At 43.4% G+C, this 24,579-nt stretch overlaps 1 protein-coding gene across 2 annotated transcripts in view; it reads left to right on the forward strand.

Annotated features, from left to right (window-relative positions):
• Nucleotides 1-24,579, forward strand: part of LOC137384581 (A disintegrin and metalloproteinase with thrombospondin motifs 16) — a 375,653-nt gene that overhangs the window by 255,469 nt on the left and 95,605 nt on the right. For both annotated transcript variants that reach the window (XM_068058730.1, XM_068058724.1), the window contains 2 exons: nucleotides 5,331-5,454; nucleotides 7,294-7,538. In XM_068058730.1, coding sequence (XP_067914831.1) covers nucleotides 5,331-5,454; nucleotides 7,294-7,538 — 369 coding nt within the window. The remainder of the gene's footprint in view (nucleotides 1-5,330; nucleotides 5,455-7,293; nucleotides 7,539-24,579) is intronic.

Consider the following 24,579-nt stretch of genomic DNA (forward strand, 5'->3'; position numbering starts at 1 on the left):
GAAATGAAACCAGACGGACCACCTGGCATCAACCTAGGCACTGGAAATGACAACAGTAAATCCAGCCCTGTCGACCCCACAAAGTCCACCTTACTAACATCTGGGGACTTGTGCCAAAATTGGGAGAACTGTCCCACACACTAGTCAAGCAACAGCCTGATATAGTCATACTCACGGAATCATACCTTAGAGATAATGTCGCTAACACCACCATCATCATCCCTGGGTATGTCCTGGCCCACCGGTAGGACAGATCCACCAGAGGTGGCAGCATTGTGATATACAGTCGGGAGGAGCTTGCCCTGGAAGTCCTCAACATTGACTCTGTACCCCATGAAGTCTCATGGCATCAGGTCGAATATGGGCAAGGAAACCTCCTGCTGATTACCACCCACCCTTGGCTGATGAATCAGTGCTTCTCCAAGTTGAACACCAGTTGGAAGAAGCACTGAGGGTAGCAAAGGCACAGAATGTACTCTGGGTAGGGGACTTCAATGTCCATCACCAAGAGTGGCTTGGTAGCATCACTACCGACTGAGCTGGCCGAGTCCTAAAGGACATATCTGCTAGACTGGGTCTGTGGTAGGTGGTGAGGGAAATATGTACTTTACCTCATCCTCACAAATCTACCTGTTGCAGATGCATCTGTCCATGACAGTACTGGTAGGAGTGAACACTGCACAGTCCTTGTGGAGACGAAGTCCCATCTTCACATTGAGGATACCCACCATCGTGTTGTGTGGCACTACCACTGTGCTAAATGGGATAGATGTCGAACAGATCGAGCAACTCTAAGCTGAGCATCCATGAAGCACTGTGGGCCATCAGCAGCAGCAGAATTGTACTCAACCTCAATCTGTAACCTCATGGCCCGGCATATCCCCCACTCTACCATTACCATCAAGCCGCAGGATCAACCCTGGTTCAAGGAAGAGTGCAGGAGGGCATGCCAGGAGCAGCACCAGGTAAACCCAAAATTGAGGTGTCAGCCTGGTGAAGCTACAATGCAGGACAACTTGCATGCCAAACAGTGGAAGCAGCATGCGATTGACAGGGCTAAGCCATCCCACAATCAATGAATCAGATCCAAGTTCTGCAGTCCTGCCACATCAAGTGGTGGTGGATAATTAAACAACTAACAGGAGGAGGAGGCACAACAAATATCCCCATCCTCAACAATGAGGGAGCCCAGCACATCAGTGCAAAACAGAAGGCTGAAGCCTTTTCATCCATCTTCAGCCAGAAGTGCCAAGTGATAGATCCATCTTGGCCTCCTCCTGAGGTCCCCAGCATCACAGATGCCAGTCTTTAGCCAATCCAATTCACTCCATGTGATATCAAGAAACGGCTGAAGGCAGTGGGTACTGCAAAGACTATGGGTCCTGACAACATTCTGGTAATAGTACTGAAGACTTGTGCTCCAGAACTAGCTGCACCCCTAGCCAAGCTATTCCAATACAGCTACAACACTGGCATCTACCGTGCATAGTGGAAGGTTGACCAGGTATATCCTATGCACTAAAAGCAGGACAAATCCAATCCAGCCAAATACTGCCCTATCAGTCTACTCTCAATCATCAGCAAAGTAATGGAAGGTGTTGTCAACAATGCTATCAATCGGCACTTGCTCGGCAATAACCTGCTCACTGACGCTCAGTTTGGGTTCCGCCAGGGCCACTCAACTCCTGACCTCATTACAGCCTTTGTCCAAAAATGGACATAAAAGCTGAACTCCAGAGGTGAGGTGAGAGTGACCGTCCTTGACATCAAGGCAGCATTTCACCATGGATGGCAAAACTGGAGTCAATGGGAATCAGGGGGAAAACTCTCCACATGTTGGAGTCATACCGAGCACGAAGGAAGATGGTTGTGGTTGTTGGAGATCAATCATCTCAGTCCCAAGACATCACTGCAGGAGTTCCTCAGGGTAGTTCCCTAGGCCCAACCATCTTCAGCTGCTTCATCAATGACCTTGCTTCAATCATAAGGTCAGAAGTGGGAATGTACACTGATGAATGCACCATTTGCGACTCCTCAGATACTGAAGCAGCCCGTGTCCATATGCAACAAGACTTGGACAATATCCAATGTAAGTGACAAGTAACATTCATGCCACACAAGTGCCAGACAATGACCATCTCCAACAAGAGAGAATCTAACCATCTCCCCTTGATGTTCAATAGCATTACCGTCACTGAATCCTCCACTGTTAACATCCTGGGGGTTATTATTCACCAGAAACTGTACTGGACCAGCCACATAAATGCTGTGGCTACAAGAGCAGGTTAGACGCTAGGAATTCTGCAGCAAGTAACTCACCCCCTGCTGATTCCCCAAAGCTTGTCCAACATCTACAAGACACCAGTCAGGAGTGTGATGGAATACTCTCCACTTGTCTGGATGGGTGCAGCTCCAACAACACTCAAGATGCTTGACACCATCCAGGACAAAGCAGCTCACTTGATTGGCACTCCATATACCACAAACACACAGTATTGGCAATTAGGGATGGGCAATAAATGCTGGCCTAGCCAACAATGCACATATCCCATGAACAAATAAAAAAAACTGAGGAAAAGCCAACTTCAATGGGGGTAAGACCGGATGTGGGACGAATGAGTTGAAGTCAAAGGTTGGCAGGAAAAATGGTTGCTGAACAGTGAAAACAAAGAGATAGCTTGGGCACAGTCAAGGTATGTTCCCTCTAAGGGGAAAGGTAGGGTAAACAAATCCAGAGCTCCCTGGTTGACAAAAGAGATAAAGATTAAGATAAAGAAGAACAAGTGTACTTACAACAGATGCCAAGTCGAAAATATTACTGAAGATTAGGCTGAACATAGAAGGTTCAGAAGGGAAGTGAAAAAGCAAATACGAGAAGCGAAGAGAGAGTATGAAAAGAGACAGGCAGCTAACATAAAAGGGAATCTTAAAGTTTTCTATTGACATAGTGGGGCCAATTAGGGACCAAAAAGAGGATTTGCACATTGGAGACAGAGGGCATAGCTAAGGTATTAAATGAATAGTTTGCATGGTGAAGGCAATGGTGAAAGAGGAGGTATTTCAGACACTAGAAGTGTTTAAAACTGCTCATGAGGATGTATTAGATACGTTGAGTGTACTCAAAGTGGATAAGGAACCAGGACCATATGAGATGCATTCAAGGATACTGAGCGAAGTGAGAGTGGAAATTACAGAGGCACTGACCATAATTTTTCAGTCTTCCTTAGACTCAGTGGTGCCGGCAGACTGGAGAATTGCAAACGTTACACCCTTGTTCAGAAAAGGTTGCAAAGATAAGCCCCGTGACTACAGGCCAGTCAGTTCAACTTCAGTGGTGGGGAAAATGCTAGAGAGAATAATTCGGGACAAAATTAATAGTCACATGGATAAATGCGGGTTAATTAAAGACAGCCTGCATGGATTTTTTAAAGGGAAAATCATGTTTAACTAACTTGCTTGAGTTTTTTGAAGAGGTAACAGAGAGGGTTGATGAGGGCAATGCTGTTGATGCGGTGTACATGGACTTCAAAAAGACATTTGATACAGTGCCACACAATGGACTTGTGAGCAAAGTTATAGTTCATGGAATAAATGGGACAGTAGCAACATGAATGCGAAATTGGCTGAGTGACCGGAAACTAAGTGTAGTGGTTAATGGATGTTTTTCAAGCTAGAGGTAGGTTTGTAGTGGAGTTCCCCAGAGGTCAGTGTTGGGACCCCTGCTTTTCCTGATATATATTAATGACCTAGACTTTGGTGTACAGGGCACAATTTCAAAGTTTGTAGATGATACAAAACTTGGAAGCATTGTGACCTGTGAGGAGGATAGTGTAGAACTTCAAAAGGATGTGGACAAGTTGGTGGAATGGGCACACAGATGGCAGATGAAGTTCAAAGCTGAGAAATGTGAAGTGATACAGTTTGGTAGGAAGAATATTGGGAGGCAATATAAAATAAAGGGTACAACTCTAAAGGGGCTACAGGAGCAGAGGGACCTGGGTGTATATGTGCTTGTGATTTAAGGTGGCAGGACAGGTTGAGAGAATAGTTAATAAAGCATACAGTATCCTGGGCTTTATTAACAGGGGCGTAGATTACAAGAGCAAGGAGGTTATATTGAACTTGTATAAGACACTAGTTAGGCCTCAGCTGGAGAATTGCATCCAGTTCTGGGCACCACGCTTTAGGAAAGATGTGAAGGCGTTAGAGAAGGTACAGAAAAGATTCACGAAAATGGTTCCAGAGATGAGGAACGTCAGTTATGAAGATCGATCAGAGAAGTTGGGACTGTTTTCCTTGGAGAAGAGAAGGCTCAGAGGAGATTTGATAGAGGTATTCAAAATCATGAGGGGTCTGGACAGAGTAGATAGAGAGAAAATGTTCCCACTCATGAAAGGATCGAGAATGAGAGGGCACAGATTTAAAGTAATTGGTAAAAAAAGCAAAAGCGACATGAGGAAAAACTTTTTCATGCAGCGAGTGGTTAAGGTCTGGAATGCACTGCCTGAGAGTGGGTGGAGGCAGGTTCAATTGAAGCACTCAAAAGGAAATTAGACTGTTATATGAAAAGGAGGAATGTGCAGGGTTACAGGAAGAAAGCGGGAGTGACATGAGGTGAAATGCTCATTAGGAGAGCCAGTGTAAACACGATGGGCCAAATGGCCTCCTTCTGCACTAATAATTCTGTGATATGGCTTCTCCTGATCTCCTTGTTGATGGTGGTGGTCTTCATCTTAGCAGAGAGAATCTTGCCAAAAGATTATCCTTCATGCCAAGGGAGCACTGGATGTAGCCCTTTCTGTCTCCCTGGTACCCAGCAGGATCAATCTCAGTGTTCCTGCTGCAATTGTCTGAATACTGCAGCCTTGTCAGCTCAATTTCTTTTAAAATTAACTATTCATTTGAGTTTCCCATTTGATAAGAGCTTACATGAGCCAGTCAGTAATCTAGGTAGAAAAACAGTCAAAACGAAACCTAAAATTAAGAAGTAAATGCTCTTATCACCCAACATTAGCTTACAAAATTCTCATGGAACAATCACTGTTCAATTACTCCATTAGTGATTCAGACTGTGAAAGAGTGAAGATTGATTACTTTATTAGAGCTCCCTCGCAGTAAGTGAGACATTCCACTGTTACCAAGGCCACTGAGTAATATACTCAATGAGAATGGTTTTATAATAGTTTCTAACAATTTTAAATCGATTCGTTCGCAGTGATAAATAGAAACCAGAGACACCCTGCCATTTGTGTAATCCAGTTAAAGCGATGTGTAAATAATGCAGCGTAGTATCTTTCTGATGTGCTTTTATCTGTTTCCATTGCTCACAGGCAGTTGGATGTGACCGTGTTCTGGGTTCTAATGCAGTGCCAGATGCTTGTGGGGTCTGCAAAGGAAACAACTCAACATGTAAAATCTACAAGGGCCAATACAGCAAACAGCACTATGTCAACCGTATGTCATGATCTGTGCAATGTATTGAACCTCTCAGTGTATTACTCATGATGCCCATTTTTTCTAGTGAGCGGGAGGATCCAAAGCTTTTATGTTTTCATAAGCTTCTTAGGCAGACAGCGTATAAAATTTAAATCCACACTCCCATTAATTTGCTTAATTCTTACCTGAGGTTATCAACAGATCTCGGTGTTCTGATTTAGGATATAGCCACAAATTTGGCAAGAACACTGAAACAGCCCATGTGCAAACCTCCAGGCCCACAAAATTAACAGAGGACCAATAAGAAAATGGATATAGAAACACAAGTCAAATTGAGTTTCCTGGAAGTCATCCCGATTACCAGGTCTCAAGGACGACAAATGGCCCACAGGGCATAACTTTATATCTATGCAATAGAGACACCTAAAATGATAAGTACTTTTGTACTTAGGTTGATTATACATGGAATTCGCTTCTCCCTACATGAAAATGCTGATTCATCCCAAGTACAGTTTCATAGTAGTTCCAATTTATCTAGCCAATAGAATTCATTGCCGTGAAGTCAGAAGCAGCACAAATTTGGCATAAAAACCTCCCTGCCAGATTCCCAAATCTGCACTCTTGTTAAGCAATGCTTCACAGCAGGGGCAGAGTCACACAGCTTTTACCATCTATTGTCTTTGGTTCAAAGAACAAAGAACAGTACAGCACAGGAACAGGCCATTCGGCCCTCCAAGCCTGCGCCGATCTTGATGCCTGCCTAAACTAAAACCTTCTGCACTTCCGGGGTCCGTATCCCTCTATTCCCATCCTATTCATGTATTTGTCAAGATACCTCTTAAACGTCTCTATGGTACCTGCTTTCACCACCTCCCCCGGCAACAAGTTCCAGGCACTCACCACCCTCTGTGTAAAGAACTTGCCTCACACATCCCCTCTAAACTTTGCCCCTCTCACCTTAAACCTATGTCCCCTAGTAACTGACTCTTCCACCCTGGGAAAAAGCTTCTGACTATCCACTCTGTCCATGCCGCTTATAACTTTGTAAACCTCTATCATGTCGCCCCTCCACCTCCGTCGTTCCAGTGAAAACAATCCGAGTTTATCCAACCTCTCCTCATAGCTAATGCCCTCCAGACTAGGCAACGTCCTGGTAAACCTCTTCTGTACTCTCTCCAAAGCCTCCACGTCCTTCTGGTAGTGTGGCGACCAGAATTGCACACAATATTCTAAGTGTGGCCTAACTAAAGTTCTGTACAGCTGCAGCATGACTTGCCAATTTTTATACTCTATGCCCCGACCGATGAAGGCAAGCATGCCGTATGCCTTCTTGACTAGCTTATCCACCTGCGTTGCCACTTTCAGTGGCCTGTGGACCTGTACGCCCAGATCTCTCTGCCTGTCAATACTCCTAAGGGTTCTGCCATTTACTGTATACCTCCCACCTGCATTAGACCTTCCAAAATGCATTACCTCACATTTGTCCAGATTAAACTCCATCTACCATTTCTCCGCCCAAGTCTCCAACCAATCTATATCCTGCTGTATCCTCTGACAATCCTCATCACTGTCCGCAACTCCACCAACCTTTGTGTCGTCCTGAAACTTACTAATCAGACCAGCTACATTTTCCTCCAAATCATTTATATATACTACAAACAGCAAAGGTCCCAGCACTGATCCGTGCGGAACACCACTAGTTCGATACTACTCTGGAAGAATGTGTTTGTGGGAGACTGAAAAATTCTATTTTTTTTATATACATTTTGATATAGAGCTCAAAATGTTTTAAAATAAGGAATGATGTAAATGCTAAAAATGTACATTTTTAATTGAATTTTCCTTTTTCTCTACCAGAATACTACACAGTAGTCGCTATTCCTGCTGGGGCACATAGCATTCGTGTATATGAATTAAACATCTCCAATGCTTACATTGCCATTAGAAACCAACAGCAGAAATACTATCTCAATGGCCATTGGACATTGGATTGGCCTGGACGGCACAGGTTTTCTGGCACAGTGTTTGACTATAAAAGGCCATACAATCGACAGGAAAGCCTTTCTGCCACAGGCCCTACTAATGAAACATTAATAATAGAGGTATGCTTGTCCATTCTCTCAGTAAAACATACCATATTGCTTGAGATGTGGTTATACCCAACGTGCAATGTAGTATTTCATTAGTCTTGGTTGGACAGCTAGCTGACATGGTTTCAATAAGTATTAATGTATTATCGTGGCAAGGCAATCAAGGAAGGGAAAGTCCTATATTGTCTATAATAATTATCTTCCATCCACTGAACCAAAAGCACTATTAGAGAAATTTATGACTATATCTATCGTGTCCTGTCAGCTGAAATATGCAATGGATATCATCAGAGGAAGCGAGAGCTGAAAGAATAGGGGGAAAAGATATTCATATGTGAATTTCATAACAGGAGTTACTGAGTGACGAACAAAGGCAGGATCCCTGGCTAACACTCTCCTTCACACTGTATGCCAGACACACTTCAGCAATTGACACCTCATTAAGATTAGCACAGATCAGGAAACAAAAGGGCAAACTTAGTTGCCTGTGTAGTTCAAGTCAAGACCAAGCACTGATTTCCCTCACTGATGAGTGTGGCCCGTTTATTTTATTAAAATAAATATTTTATTCCTACTTTGCATGTTATGAATTTGACCCTGAAGAAAGTACATTATTGATAGTCAAATTTCAACCCTATGTATTGCTTTTATCAAATAGAAGCTCCTTTCTGGGATAAGAGGCAGTAATGAATGTAAATACAGTTATACCATGCCATGCAATATTCTCTAGATGGGTCACCACTGGCTGCTGGTGTCTCTGGATTGATAGCCGTACGTATTTTTTCTGTCCTCCAACTCTAATCCTCAAGTTCTAAGGTCATCCCATTCTTGAGGTAGAAATATATTTTTGCAGTTTAATTTAGTCACTGAAAGTTAATTGCAAAAACCCATTCAGTATTATTTTGTTAGATGGCTGTGCTGTTTTTCAACTTCCATACTTAAAAGGTTTATGTGTTTCTTCTTAGCAATTTTCCTCTCTCCCTGCCTGACCTGAAAAATGCTTACTCCTACAGTTCCCTGAGCATTGGTTACCATGCCTTAACTAGTCCAAGTGGTCATTGTTCATTTACAAATCTTGACAATAAGTGTGGGCAATGTATTTGACCTTGGGGCAACTTTGCTGGCCAATGCTGTCCTCCCATGTACCTCAGCAAGGTTGACTACATAGGAATCAGGAACAGAGCTCTTGAAAATTTTTCCTCTCTAACCCTCATTTTAGCTGAGATTTAATACAGATAATGAGGTGAAAACAAGCAGACGATTAGTTATGCCCCTGTTGTGCGATACCACTGAAGACCAATTTCACGCCCCCAGGAGTCAAGCTTGGAAGCTTCCTGTCTGTATTGCTCAGCTGCTCATTGAATGCTGGGGCATTTGCCTCATAACTTCATTCCCTCCTTCCCTCACCCTCCGATCATCCCCAGTCTTCTCACAGGGCAAGAAATAGGGAAAAAAATAGGTTTTGCAGACTCAAACAAGAGAAGGGTAAAAACGGAAAAGTATAAAATAGGAAAAGGAGATAAAGTGAAAGTAAGAGAAAAGAAGTCGAGGAGCAAGAAGAGAGGAAAAGACAAATGGAGGGGGAAAAGAAGTGAATGAGAGAAAGATGAGTGGAATCGAACTAAAAGAAGATCGAAATTGAAATAGGCAGAAACCAAAGTGAAAGAGAAAACCACACATAAAGGGAAGGAAGAGAGAAAAAGAAAGAAGGAAGAGAAAAAAGAAAAGAAAAAATAGATATGGAAAGAGAGGATGAGATATGGAGGAAGGGAGACAGAGGAAGCAAAATAGTGGTGGGGGTGGGGGGGGGCAGGGTGTGGTAGATGGAAAGAAAGACAAAAAGAAGAGAGAGGTCTTTTGCAGATTTACTGGCACTGCTATCCTTAGCTGCAGGGGTATGATGCCTCTGAACCTTTAGGTGGGCTCAAACTGAAATTTAAAATGGTAAGAGCTAGTCCGGAAAATAATTGAGAACTACTGCCTTTATTGAATAAAGTGTTTTGTTCCAGTGTTGCTCATAATATTGCCCAGTGGCCACCCCTCAACACCACTCCCCACCCCTCACTTGTGGCCTTCTGCAGAGGTATTGGTCCTGGTTCCTGTGGACCAGAGACTGTACATCTCAAAGCTGCCATACATGTGGATCAACGATCAAAAATAAACAAAAGCTTTACAGTTTACAGAGCTGCTTTATGATAGTTCTGTGCTGGTAGCATTTGAGAAAATCAGGGTTCAGGACTGTAATTCTCAGCAATAAGCACCCAGTGATAAGGTTGTGGTAGTTTGAATCACTCTTGAAACAGTACTGTGCTGTACGAATAGATTTGTGATGAAAACCTGGGAAATAATCTCCATATCTGTTTCATTACCCTTCTAACAGTTAGAAAAGTTTATGAGCCAATTTCTTCAAAGTCCAGCTAAGTAGCTTCCACATGGGGATCTACTCAAATCTGAACAGGCAGTAAAGGTGCTGCAGTGTTATAAATTGGTTAATTCAGATCTTACGTGATACTCCTATAAGTGCAGCTTAATGAGGGAAATATTTAATTGTCCGTTTCAAGTGCCTGAATTACCATTATGTCACTCGGTTTGAAAATTAAACAATGGGTGTTGCTTCAGGATGGATGGGCGTAACACTGAAGTATGAACTAACGTAATAGTATTTGGAACACCTTAACTCCATACAGAACTGAAAGATTACAATCAAGATAATGTTATACTTGATTGAAAACATGCCAGGTATATCGAATCTCCTGAGAGCAAAGGATGGAGCATATGGAAACTAATGGTAAATTGCCAAGTGCTGTCATAATGCAGTGTTCTCAGTAACCCATAATGTGCTTAGTAACAGGCACATTGGAAAAAATGGTGTAGTAGGCACATGGGACTATTATGTCACCTTGTGTGATAATTTTGCATGAACAACCTCTGTACGATTGTTGTAAGATGGAAAATCTAATGTTGCCATAAATCTCAACCAACGGATCAGATCTAAGCTCTGCAGTCCTGCCACATTCAGTTGTGAATGATGGTGGACAATTAAACAACTAGCTGGAGGACGAGGCTCCACAAACATCCCCATCCTCAACCATGGAGGAGCGCAGCACATCAGTGCAAAAACAGAAGGCTGAAGCATTTGCATCCATCTTCAGCCAGGAGTGCCGAGTGGATGATCTATCTCGGCCTCCTCCTGAGGTCCCCAGCATCACAGATGCCAGTCTTCAGTTAATTTGATTCACTCCATGTGATATCATGAAACGGCTAAATGCACTGGATACTGCAAAGGCTATGGGCCCTGACAACATTCTGGCAATAGTACTGAAGATGTGTGCTCCAGAACTTGCCGTGCCCCTGGCCAAGCTATTCCAGTACAGCTAAAACATTGGCATCTACCCAGCAATGTGGAAAATTGCCCAGGTAGATCCTACGCACAAAAAGCAGGACAAATCTGACCCAGCCAATTACCGCTTTATCAGTCTACTCCTGATCACCAGCAAAGTGAAGGAAGGGGTCATCATCAGTGCTATCAAGTGGCACTTGCTCAGCAGTAACCTGCTCACTGACATTCAGTTTGGGTTCCGCCAGGGTTGCTCAGCTCCTGACCTCATTACAGCCTTGGTCCACACATGGACAAAAGAGCTGAACTCCAGAGGTGAGAGTGACTGCCCTTGACATCAAGACAGCATTTGACCGAGTATGGCAAGGAGCCCTAGCAAAACTAGAGTCAATAGGAATCAGGAGGAAAACTCCACTGGTTGGAGTCATACCTAGCACGAAGGAAGATGGTTGTGGTTGTTGGAGGTCAATTATCTCCGTTCCAAGACATTACTGCAGGGGTTCCTCAGGGTAGTGTACTAGGCCCAACCATCTTCAGTTGTTTCATCAATGACTTTCCCTCCATAATAAGATCAGAAGTGGGGGTGTTCGCTGATGATTGTACGATGTTCAGCACCATTCGCGACTCCTCAGATACTGAAGCACCCCGTGTCCATATGCAGCAAGACCTGGACAATATCCAGGCTTGGGCTGATAAGTCGCAAGTAACATTTGTGCCACCAAGTGCCAGGCAATTACCATCTCAAACAAGAGAGAATCTAACCGTCTCCCTTTAACGTTCAATGGCGTTACCATCGCTGAATCCCCCACTATCAACATACTGGGGGTTACCATTAACCAGAAACTGAACTGGACCAGCCACATAAATGCTGTGGCTACAAGTGCAGGTGAGACCCTGGGAATTCTGTGGCAAGTAACTCACCACCTTACTCCCCAGTGCCTGTCCACCATCGACAAGGCACAAGTCAGGAATGTGATGTAATACTTTCCACTTGCCTTGATGGGTGCAGCTCCAACAACACTCAAGAAACCCGACACCATCCAGAACAAAGCAGCCTGCTTGATTGGCACCCCATCCACCACCTTCAACATTCATTTCCTCCACCACTCATTCACAGTGGCAGCAGTGTGTACTATATACAAGATGAACTGCAGAAACTCACCAAGGCTCCTTCGACAGCAGCTTCCAAACTTGAGACCTCTACCGCCTAGAAGGACAAGGGCAGCAGATGCATGGGAACACCGCCACCTGCAAGTTCCCCTCCAAGGCACACACCATCCTGACTTGGAACTATATTGCCATTCCTTCACTGTCGCTGGGTCAAAATTCTGGAACTCCCTTCCTAACAGCACTGTTGGTATATCTACACCCCAACGACTACAGCAGTTCAAGAAGGCAGCTCACCACCCCTTTCTCAAGGGAAATTAGGGATGGAAAATAAATGCTGGCATAGCCAGGAATGCCCACATCCCCCGAACGAATAAGAAAAAATCTTTAGTTGTTTGTTATCCTTTAAGGGATCCAGAGATACCAGGTTACTTCAAAATGCACAGATCGACTTTCAAGTTTAAAACAATACAGTAAAAACAGAAATGTGAGTTTCTGTCGGAGTTCTTCTGCTCGCCCACTGTAACATTCGTGGAAGAGCTGCGGAAACCCTGAAAAGTTAGTGTGAGCAACATTTTTCCATGTTTGCACGGGAGAAGCATGCAAACAATTTCCCCAAAATAAATCTCTCGAAGGACATGGAACATTGGAGCTGAGTGCTATTGGGGGCTGGAGTGGTAGTGAGTGGTACAAGACGGGCAAAGTATAGTCTTGATCAGATTGCTGCAGTCGGCGGCGGTGGCTGTCCCTCAATTTGAGGATGATGTACACTCAGGATCACGAGTTTCTGCCATGGGTCTTCATGTGACCCGCAGATCTTTGGGCACACAAGGCAGGACGTCCCACGAGGTAGTGGGATCTGGAGTGCAGGATTTGCTTCCTTTTCTTTCCTTCTCTGCTGCCACTCTGCCTCATCATTAAGGCCACACCTGGTCAGCCAAATATTCTACCTCCCATATATGTTGAAGGAGAGACTCTGAAATATGTTGAGCACTTCCCATACCTTGGCAGCCATCTCTCTCAAAAGGCCACCATTGACAAAGAGATCCAACACTAGATCAGCAGCACCATCTCAGCCTTCTACAAATTAGGGCAGTGAGTGTTTGACAGTAAAGACCACCGCAAGTCAACATTGCTGCAGTACATATGCAGGAAGAAATTCAACTCAGCCACCCGTTAACAAGTCTGAAAAGCAGCCACATTGAAAATTAGAGGGAATGGCGTTACCTCAGCTACCCTATTGGCGCCCTTGGCCTACTTGGACTTGCATGTAAACAGGCAAGCAGCCTGAACATTCGAAACCGGCTTAATGCTGTTCTATTATGTAAATCAGAATCCTATGCTGATTTTCAGACTTGATGCAAAATTCACATACAGCTTGATGAAGCTTATGCCAAGCAAGCTTCACCTACTTGTACCAGTTATTGAGGGGCCTGCCCACCAGTGCTAAAAAGGACCACTGGAATCCATTCAAACAATGGCCCCAAAACCTTTTTCAAAGAAGGAACAGGAATCCTCCACCTGGTGCCACCAAAATAATATGGGACGCTGCCAGCCTGGCCTCGCCCCTCTCTCTCAGCTTCACCTCCCCAACACCTACTTCCAGAACTTATCTGCAGGCCAACTTGGTGTCAGAGCCAGTCAGAATGCATCAGGCCCCAGCCAGCAAGTTGCGTTATGACACCCATTTAACAGCCATGGCTCGGTGCTTCTGGCACATGGGACAATCTGCCTACAGCTTTGTTGCCCATTTTGCGGTCAAGTTTAATTTGTCTCCCTGTGGGTTTTAACTCAGTCTAAATTATCAATTTTTCTTGTAAACCATTGCAGTACTATTCTCACAGGTATGTGAGGCACCAGCTAGTTGTGTTCTATCCTGACCTTATGCTTTAATATGGTTGGCAAGGGTAAGATAGAAACCATGATCAAATTTGGTGTTAGGGCCACGTGACCTTGAAATTATATCAAATCGGAACAGGAGCAGGCCATTGAGTGGCAGAACAGACTTGAGGGGCTCAGTGAGATAATGGCTGATCTGTAATCTAACTCCATAGATCTGGCTTTGCCCCATATCTCTTAATGCCTTTAGATAACAAAAATCAATCAATCTCCGATTTAAAATTAACAATTGATCTAGCATAATTTCTGTTTGCGGAAGAGAGTTCCAAACTTCTGCCATCCTTTGCAGTGTTTCCTAATTTCAGTCTTGAAGTGTCTGGCTCTAATTTTTAGATTATGCTCCCTAGTTCTAGATTCCCCAACCAATGGAAATAGTTTCTCTCTCTCTGCCCTATCTGTGCCCCCTAATACTTTGAAAACTTTGATAAGTCACCCTCAACCTTCTAAATTCCAGGAATAAAAACCCTAGTTTGTGTAATCTCTCCTCATGATGTAACCCTTGGTATCCAGGTATCATTTGGGTTAATTTACACTGCACTCCTTCCATTGCCATTATACCCTTCCTTAGGTGTGATGCCTAGAACTGCTCACAGTACTCCAGTTTTGATATAACCAGGGCTATGTATAGCTGAAGTCACAGATGTATTCTAGTCCTCTAAATATATTGAGATCTGTTGCATTTTTATAAATCTAGAGCACCCAATCCTGTGTTAAGGAAGAATTTACATAATTTTAAGAATGTAAAACTTGATTCACATATATTTTAAAATAGAAAATGAAAAGGACCAAATTAATTCTCAGTTTGATCAAGGTCCTCAGATCCCTCATTGATGCTGCAACCAGCTATGCAACTACAAGAAATAAGATTGCATTTAAGTTAAATTGAACAAGACTCCAACCTAATTCTTTTAATCTAGCTATCCTCAAGCCCAAGGGACGCGGACCTGAAAGGATACAGAGGGCAACTGGTTTCGCCATACACTGCCAGATCTGGCTGGACCACTTAAAACACTATCGGGTCCTGCTTCAGTCTGCTAAAACTGCTCACTATACAGGATCAACCTCAAATGCAAAGATTACCACCAGCTTCTTTTCTCTACTGCAGTCCGTCTTCTTAAACCCCGCTAACCTGTCTGCTTCACCCTCACCTCCGACAATAAGTGTGAGGAGCTCATGACTTCTTTGTCACTAAGATCGAGACCATCCGATCAGCTGCCTCTGCCCCATCCCTCCCTTCCACTAGCCCACCTGGCCAAACTGCCTATAATACACCCTGTGCCCCAACCCTGAACTCGCATCTTTCTCTAGTTTCTGTCCTATCTCCCCTCATGTCCTCTCTGAGCTCATCTTGTCCAGGAGACCCACCTCCTGTTCCCTCAGTCCTATTCCTACTAAACTTCTGATCAGACAACTTCCCCTCCTGGTCTCCATGTTACCCAATATTGTAAATAGTTCTCTCTCTTTAGGTGTTGTGCCTCTCTCCTTTAAATCTGCCGTCATCACCCATCTCCTCAAAAGAACAACTCTTGACCCCACTGTGTTTGCAAACTACTGTCGCATCTCCAACCTCCCTTTCTCTTTCCAAAGTCCTTGAATATTTTGTCGCCTTCCAAATGCGTTCCCATCTTTCCCGGAACTCCATGTTTAAATCCCTTGAATCTAGTTTCCGCCCCTGCTACAGTACCGGAACAACTCTTCTAAAAGTCACAAATGGCATCCTATGCGACTGTGACAAAGGTACGCTTTCCCTCCTTGTCCTTCTCAACTTTGCTGCAGCCTTTGACACAGTTGGCCACACTATCCTCCTGCAACTCCTCTCCACTGTCATCCAGCTGGGTGGGACTGCACTCGCCTGGTTCCATTCTGAGCTAATCGTAGTCAGAGGATCAGTTGCAATGGCTTCTCTTCCTGCTTCCGCACCGTTACTTTTGGTGTCCTCCAATGACCCAAGGATCTATCCTTGGCCCCCTCCTGTTTCTCATCTACATGCTGCCCCTCAGCGACATCATCTGAAAGCATAGCATTAGCCTTCACGTGTATGCTGACGACACCCAACTCTACCTCACCACCACTTCTCCCGACTCCTCCGCTGTTACTAAATTATCAGTCTGCTTATCCGATATCCAGTACTGGGTGAGCAGAAATTTCCTCCAATTAAATACTGGGAAGACTGAAGCCATTGTTTTTGGTCACCACTCCAAACTCCGTTCCATAGCTATTGACTACATCCCTCCCCTGGCAACAGTCTGAGATTAAACCGGTCTGTTTGCAACCTTGGTGTCACATTTGGCCCCGAGATGAGAGTGCAACATCATATTCATGCCATCGCTAAGACCTCCTATTTCCACTTCTGTAACATCACACGCCTTCGTCTCTGTCTCAGCTCATCTGCTGTTGAAACCCTCATTTATGTCATTGTTAACTCTCGACTTGGCTATTCCTATATACTACTGGCTGGTGTCATGGCCACGTGGTGAGGGATTTGTGTGGTTCCCACCGTTCAACTCCTACCTGACTACAGCAAATGTTTTGTGTTGTTAGGGTTTAACCCCTTTGTGTTTTTGTTTTTCAAATAAATAGACAGCGACAGGTTTTCTTGTAGGTTTAAAACAGAAAATCAATTATTTATTGATCAATAAGCCTTATCCCGAAATTATCACAAATGCATTCACTCATTCACACATTCGCGCGGGTGCACACACACAGATATATACACACACATACACACACACACACAAGAAGAGACAGATAGAGAGGAAAACATAGAAACATTGAAAATAGGAGCAGGAGTAGGCCATTCGGCCCTTCGAGCCTGCTCCACCATTCATTATGATCATGGCTGATCATCCAACTCAGTAACCAGTTCCTGCTTTCGCCCCATATCCTATAGAATCATAGAAAAGGGGTAAGTGTGTTTAAGTGGGGGTAGGTTTTTGGGGGAGGGCAGAGTGAATCATGGTAAACCAGTTTAATTCGCTTGGAATTTAAGTTCTTTTTGGTTGCAAGCCTGAAGTGTTTGTAGATTTCTCTCTCGGTTGAAAGTTCAGTTGAAGACAGTGGATCACTTCTAATTAACTGCTGTATAAAAGGTAGATGTAGAATTCTACAACATTGCATGTCCCTTCTGATTTTCTGGATGTTCTCCCAGCCCCTGAGCTGGAAATACTGTTTTGGATGCTGCTTTCTGGCTCTCTGTCTCTCTCTCTCTAGGCTGCTTTTTAAACTAAAGATGTATTGCATCTCGCCTCTGCTGGAAGACAGGTATTTTGTTCCCTGTAGTGATTGACAATGGCCTAGGATATGACTACTTCACACCTTCTTTGTTTCAAAAGAACGCTTTCAATTCAAAAGGATCTTTTTGATGGGTTAAGGATGAGAATAATCCAGTTCTGATGTTTCACTTCACACCTTCTTTGTTTCAGGAGAACCCATTTAATTTGGGAATATTTCAGGATCGGTATAGGCTGGGTGCAATTGACACACCTTAGCTTTGAAGATTTTCCTTTTCACCTGTCAAGGCCAAGTCTTTAAACCTTTGGTGGCCATTTTGGAGCACATTGTTCACTTTTTAAAAGACAAAGTCAATTTTTATAACTCTTCAGTCTTTGTCCATAATTTTTCATTGTCGCACTTCTCATACACGTGACAGTAGTCTACCACATTCTACTGTCTGTAAACTGAAGAGTGCCTGCAGAGTCTCATCAACAGGTTTGTGGCTGCCTGCAATGAATTTGGCCTAACCATCAGCCTCAAGAAAACAAACATTATGGGGCAGGACGTCAGAAATGCTCCATCCATCAATATTGGTGACCACGCTCTGGAAGTGGTTCAAGAGTTCACCTACCTAGGCTCAACTATCACCAGTAACCTGTCTCTAGATGCAGAAATCAACAAGCGCATGGGAAAGGCTTCCACTGCTATGTCCAGACTGGCCAAGAGAGTGTGGGAAAATGGCACACTGACACGGAACACAAAAGTCCGAGTGTATCAAGCCTGTGTCCTCAGGACCTTGCTCTATGGCAGCGAGGCCTGGACAACGTATGTCAGCCAAGAGCGACGTCTCAATTCATTCCATCTTCGCTGCCTCCAGAGAATACTTGGCATCAGGTGGCAGGACCGTATCTCCAACACAGAAGTCCTCGAGGCGGCCAACATCCCCAGCTTATACACACTACTGACTGAGCGGCGCTTGAGATGGCTTGGCCATGTGAGCCGCATGGAAGATGGCAGGATCCCCAAAGACACATTGTACAGCGAGCTCGCCACTGGTATCAGACCCACCGGCCGTCCATGTCTCCGCTTTAAAGCCGTCTGCAAACGCGACATGAAGTCCTGTGACATTGATCACAAGTCGTGGGAGTCAGTTGCCAGCGTTTGCCAGAGCTGGCGGGCATCCATAAAGGCGGGGCTAAAGTGTGGCGAGTCGAAGAGACTTAGCAGTTGGCAGGAAAAAAGACAGAGGCGCAAGGGGAGAGCCAACTGTGTAACAACCCCGACAAACAAATTTTTCTGCAGCACCTGTGGAAGAGCCTGTCACTCTAGAATTGGCCTTTATAGCCACTCCAGGCGCTGCTCCACACACCACTGACCACCTCCAGGCGCTTACCCATTGTCTCTCGAGATAAGGAGGCCAAAGAAAAACTTGAGGTCATCCAAAACTCTGCTGCCAGTGTCTTAACTCGTACCGAGTCTCGTTCCCTTATCACGCCTGTGCTCGCTGACCTACATTGGCTTCCGGTCAAGCAACTTCTTGATTTAAAAATTTTCATTTTTTTCAAATCCATCCCTGGCTTCACCGCTCCCTCTCGCTGTAATCTCCTCCAGCCCCACAACTCTCCAGGATGATGATTCTCTGTTTCTACTGGGTTTGTCCAGTAAAAGGAGTGCTTGTCAATTTTTGCCCCCCGTTGCCAGGGTTTCTGCTCATCTTTACCCCAACCCATGTGACAAACAGCAACACTGTTGCCAATCTGGCTCTCACTGTCCCATTGATTAAAAGCATTTATTTATCTTAACTACAAATTCCTTTTAAAAAATATTTGACAAAACAAAGTCACTTTCACAACAAGAGTCATAACTTTACTTGGGACTGATTTGAAGTTAATTTTACTTTTTTTTCTCTCTTTGTTTCAAGGTTCCGAGCTTTATTTCGATGTCTGCCTTAAGACGGTTTCTTTTTTGGGGAATTGTTCCCTAAAATGAAGAGGGAAATGTTTTACCGGATAGGAATTCCCCTTCTTAATCATATATTTATAGAGGAGGATGAAATGCAACCAACCTGGGAAGTCAGGCTCATCAGGCAGCATCACAGGAGATCTGGAAACTTCTACTGATTCACAACCAGCAGGTTATATAGCCCCAGATGATCATTCCTCCATAAATTCATGGAGTCATCAGTTAGGAGGCTTCTTCTATTTAATAGCGTGTGCACAGGAGGTCCTGGAACAGCCATTCACTCCAGGATGCTCTACATTACAGAGAAAGCCTCTCTGATAGTGCCGCTATGGATGGCATTAGACCCTGCCATCTGCCATACATCTTCAGAAAATACCTGATGAATGGGCTTTGGGGGGTGGTTCCATTCACTGGAATGAAAGTGATTTATTCAGTTGTAGATGCACAAGAAGGGCGGCACAGTGGTTAGCACCGCAGCCTCACAGCTCCAGCAACCCAGGTTCAATTCTGGGTACTGCCTGTGTGGAGTTTGCAAGTTCTCCCTGTGTCTGCGTGGGTTTCCTCCGGGTGCTCCGGTTTCCTCCCACATGCCAAAGACTTGCAGGTTGATGGGTAAATTGGCCATTAGCAATTGCCCCTAGTATAGGTAGGTGGTAGGGAAGTATAGGGACAGGTGGGGATGTGGCAGGGATATGGAATTAGTGTAGGATTAGTATAAATGGGTGGTTGATGGTCGGCACAGATTCGGTGGGCCGAAGGGCCTGTTTCAGTGCTGTATCTCTAAACTAAACTAAACTAAGGCTACTGAATATATTTTCAAGCTCTAACTGCATTCAGCAGAATGAGGAATAGTTCACCCATCATTGGCACTCTACTGGAATCCTCACTGGCTAATTCCTTCACAGTTTTTACTGTTCTCTAGAAATATGCACAGAGATTGGCACTTCGAATATCATTTATAAAGCAGCTATTCTTCTGAATTATCTTCACCAAACAATATACAAAAGGCCGTTGTTACAAATTGCCTGCATGAAAGATTTTTCTGCAGAGCCACACAGTGGTCAGAAGATTGAATTGCAATAATATAGAACAGCAAATTGCATGTTGGCTTGTAACGTTATTTGATTTCTAATATATGATTGGTTATCTGTTGCAGCAGTGCACATACCTGTATAATAGTTACTGCATGGAATGTTGTGGCTGGCCTTCCATTTTTTATATATATTTGTTAATTATTCTTCCACCACCTAATACCATCACTCATTTATCTGTCCACAACCCTGAAGCCCTTGATTACTCTGACACCCTGCTAGGAACAAGCATAAGTAAAACAAATGATTTAATATGTGTTGAATTCATAATTAATGATGACTAGATGTATTATTTAAACACATGTGGCAGAGCCTCACTCTCCATTTTTGTTTGAATTTTATTACTCATTCAGTGCATTTTTACTTCCAACCATTTTGAATCTTTTCAAATGCAATAATATACAGTCCCTCCCACCAAATTGCACATACTTCATTTCATCCATGTTTTATTAACTCATTCAGAACTTTACCAAATTAATAAATTACTCATCACATTTGTCTTTCTCACTAAATTTCATTAGCTAATCACTTTAACTAATTATACATTTAAACATATCTGTACATACAGCACGGGGCAATTCATGTCATAAAGTCATAGAATTATACAGTACAGAAACAGGCCATTCGGCCCATTGTGTCTGTGCCGGCCATCAAGCACCTAACTATTCTAATCCCATTTTCCAGCACTTGGCCCGTAGCCTTGTATGCTATGGCGTTTCAAGTGCTCATCTAAATACTTCTTAAATGTTGTGAGGGTTCCTGCCTCTACCACCTCTTCAGGCAGTGCATTCCAGATTCCAATCACCCTCTAGGAGAAATTTTTTTTCCTCAAATCCTCTCTAAACCTCCTTAAATCTATGCCCCCTGGTTATTGACCCCTCCACTAAGGGAAAAAGTTTCTTCCTATCTAACCTATCAATGCCCCTCATAATTTTGTATACCTCAAACATGTCCCCCTCCCTCAGCCTTCTCTGCTCTAAGAAAAACAACCCTAGCCTTTTCAGTCTCTCTTCATAGCTGAAATGCTCCAGCCCAGGCAACATCCTGGTGAATCTCCTCTTCACCCTCTCCAGTGCAATCACATCCTTCCTATAGTGTGGTGCCCAGAACTATACACTGTACTCCAGCTGTGGTCTAACTAGTGTTTTATACAGCTCCATCATAACCTCCCTGCTCTTATATTCTATGCCTCGGCTAATAAAAGCAAATATCCCATATGCCTTCCTAACCACCTTATCTACCTGTGCTGCTGCCTTCAGTGATTTATGGACAAGTACACCAGGTTCCCTCTGACGCTCTGTACTTCCTAGGGTCCTACCATCCATTCCCTTGCCTTGTTAGTCCTCCCAAAATGCATCACCTCACACTTCTCAGGATTAAATTCCATTTGCCACTGCTCCACCCATCTTACCAGCCCATCTATTTTGTCCTGTAATCCTCACTATTTACGACACCACCAATTTTCATGTCGTCTGCGAACTTACTGATCAGACCTCCTATATTCATGTCTAAGTCATTAATGTACACGACAAACAGCAAGGGTCCGAGCACTGATCCCTGTGATACACCACTGGTCATAGGCTTCCACTTGCAAAAACAACCCTCGACCATCACCCTCTGCCTGCTGCCACTAAGCTAATTTTAAATCCAATTTGCCAAATTGCCCTGGATCCCATGGGCTCTTATCTTCTTAACCAATCTCCCATGTGGGGCCTTATCAAAAGCCTTACTGAAGTCCATGTAGACTACCTCAGCTGCTTTACCCTCATCTACACATCGAGTCATCGCTTCAAAAAGTTCAATCAAGTTAGTTAGACATGATCTCCCCCTGACAAAGCCATGCTGACTATCTCTGATTAATCCCTACCTCTCCAAGTGGAGATTAATCCTGTCCCTCAGAATGTTTTCTTGCTGACTGGGAGCACAAATCAGAGGGGGTAATAGCATTATGAGGAATACTCTATGACTCATAGTCCCATCTAGCAAGATAATGCACTTGAAACAGACCATCATAAAATTACCCCTTGCATCTTACATCAATCTCTGCTTTACTAACATAAATGAGTTGGAATTTTTACGAGTAATTAAATTCATCACTTCTTTTATTACAAACTCTCACAGTTTACCTTGTAACAGAATCAATTATACCTAATAAAATCTACAGGCCCATCCAACATGATCCCAACTAGCACTTGCAGGTATGCTGTTCATTTAAGTAATTCTGTACTAACACAACTCTTGATTCACTGTATGCAATTCCATGAGAGTTTAATAGTCAAATAAAGTTGGTCAGTATTTATTTATTTATGAACAGCATCATAGATCAGCTAAAAAGAAAGAACTCATATTTAGTGGCAAAATTTCAAAAACAGCAATATGTTAATTACTGGTTAATCTGTTTTGGTTGGCATGGGGTAAGGGATAAATATTGACCAGGACAACTCTCCTGTCTTATTTGAATAGTCCCATGGGTCTATTCAATGTCCACCTGAACAGCCTGACAGGGCTTTAATTTAGCATGCCATCTAAAAGATAGCACCACCAACAATGCCGCTCCCCCTCAATACTGCAATAGGTGTCATCTTAGATTAGGACAAAGTTTGAACCCATGCCCTACAAACACAGAGATGAGCGTGTTGGCACTGAGCCAAGCTAGTAGAATTCATATATGTTTAAATTATGTAAGTCAAAGAAATGAAAAGAGCAAATCATATATAGCTTGTCACATTCATTCATCCTCATTCCACACTTGCTGTCCACCAAAGTAACAGCTCAGTGTAGCCCTATCTGTGAAGTATAAATATGATTGAATGTTTTTATAGCCATGTGCATTCAGGACAAATGTAGTCAATTGAAATGAGCATTTAGATTCACATAAATTTTAAATCAAGGGTAAAATTGTCATGCCACAACAAAAACAAAATAGTGGAGATTTAGGAAACTGAAATAAAACTGTTGAAAATACTTAGCAGGTCAAGCAACATCTGTGGAGAGAGAACCAAAGTTAACTTTTTAACAAAAGGGCATTGACTTTGTGTCAGCAGTAGCTCAGTGAGTAGTGCTCCCGCCTTTGAGTCAGAAGGTTTTGGATTCAAGTCCCATTCCAGGACTTGAGCACAAAAATCAAGGCTGATATCCCAGTGCAGTACTGAAGGAGTGCTTCACTATTGGAGGTGCCGTCGTTCAGATGAGAAGTTAAACTGAGGCCCTGTCTGCTCTCTTGGGTGAATGTACAAGATCCTGTGATGCTATTTGGAAGAAGAGCATGGAGGGTTATCCCTGATGTCCTGGCCGATATTTATCCCTTAGCCAACATCATAAAAACAGATTATCTGTTCATTATCACGTGCTGTTTGTGCTGGCTTGCTGTGTGCAAATTGGCTGCCACATTTGCTACATTACAACAGTGAGTACACTTCAGAAGTGCTACATTGGCTGTAAAGCACTTTGGGATGTCCAATGGTAATGAAAGGCGCTATATAAATGCAAGTTTTTTTCTTTTTTTTCCTCTCCACAAATGCTGCCATACCTGCTGAGTATTTCCATAATTTTCTGTTGTTATTTATTATTCATCATGCTAGTTGTGTCTCCATCTGTATTTAAGCAAAACTAAACATTGTAAGATTCCCAAACATATTGAAAAGTATTAGAACTTTAGGCTGCAGAGAGTACATTGATGTTAGCCCATGGACACCTAAAGTTCTTGAACAGTGGGGTGTGCCATACAAAAAAATAAGGACAATGCCACATCATTTGGCATTCAAGTGTTATCCAGTTAAAGACGAGCTGAATCCATGGATAAAACCTTGAGAAAGGCATAGCACCATCTGCATATTGAAAAAGACACTCATTTGAAATATATAGGTTTCGTGTTCGAGTATCTCAGACAGAGAGAAGCATTTTCAGCTTCATATCAGGCTACCAGATGCACACCTGTCAGAGAGCTGCTGTCACAAATACATGTCCACTGCTATGTGTTTAAGTCTCAACTGAGAGAATACAAAACTTACTAGTATTAAAATCAAGAAAATTTCTTCTTGATCTGTACCCTCCCTGTGGTTTCACAGCTGAGTCAGGGAACTTGTGTATGGAATTGTTGGAGCAGCCACTGTCTTACATAAATCATGCCATTTAGAAAAGCAGCAGTAGTGAACAAGACTCTCAAGCCAGAAAATAATTTTCCAGTTCTACAGAAAACTGTGGCTTCTGCTTCAAATGCTATCCTTCCAACGCATTGCAGGTTGAGGTTAGACACACTTCTGATGAATCAAGTCTGGAGTAGAATGGAATAAAAGGAGTGAAACTGCATTAAAATTTAGCTTTAGGATTCCTTTCAGACATTCTTTATTTGGGTTGGAGGGACAATTCATATCAGCCTCATCACCTCTGCAAGAAATTTTTTATAGCACAATCAAATCACTGAATACCACGTAAAGCGTTACTT

The sequence above is a fragment of the Heterodontus francisci genome, chromosome 2 (assembly GCF_036365525.1).
Source record: "Heterodontus francisci isolate sHetFra1 chromosome 2, sHetFra1.hap1, whole genome shotgun sequence".
In the NCBI taxonomy this organism is placed as follows: domain Eukaryota; kingdom Metazoa; phylum Chordata; class Chondrichthyes; order Heterodontiformes; family Heterodontidae; genus Heterodontus; species Heterodontus francisci.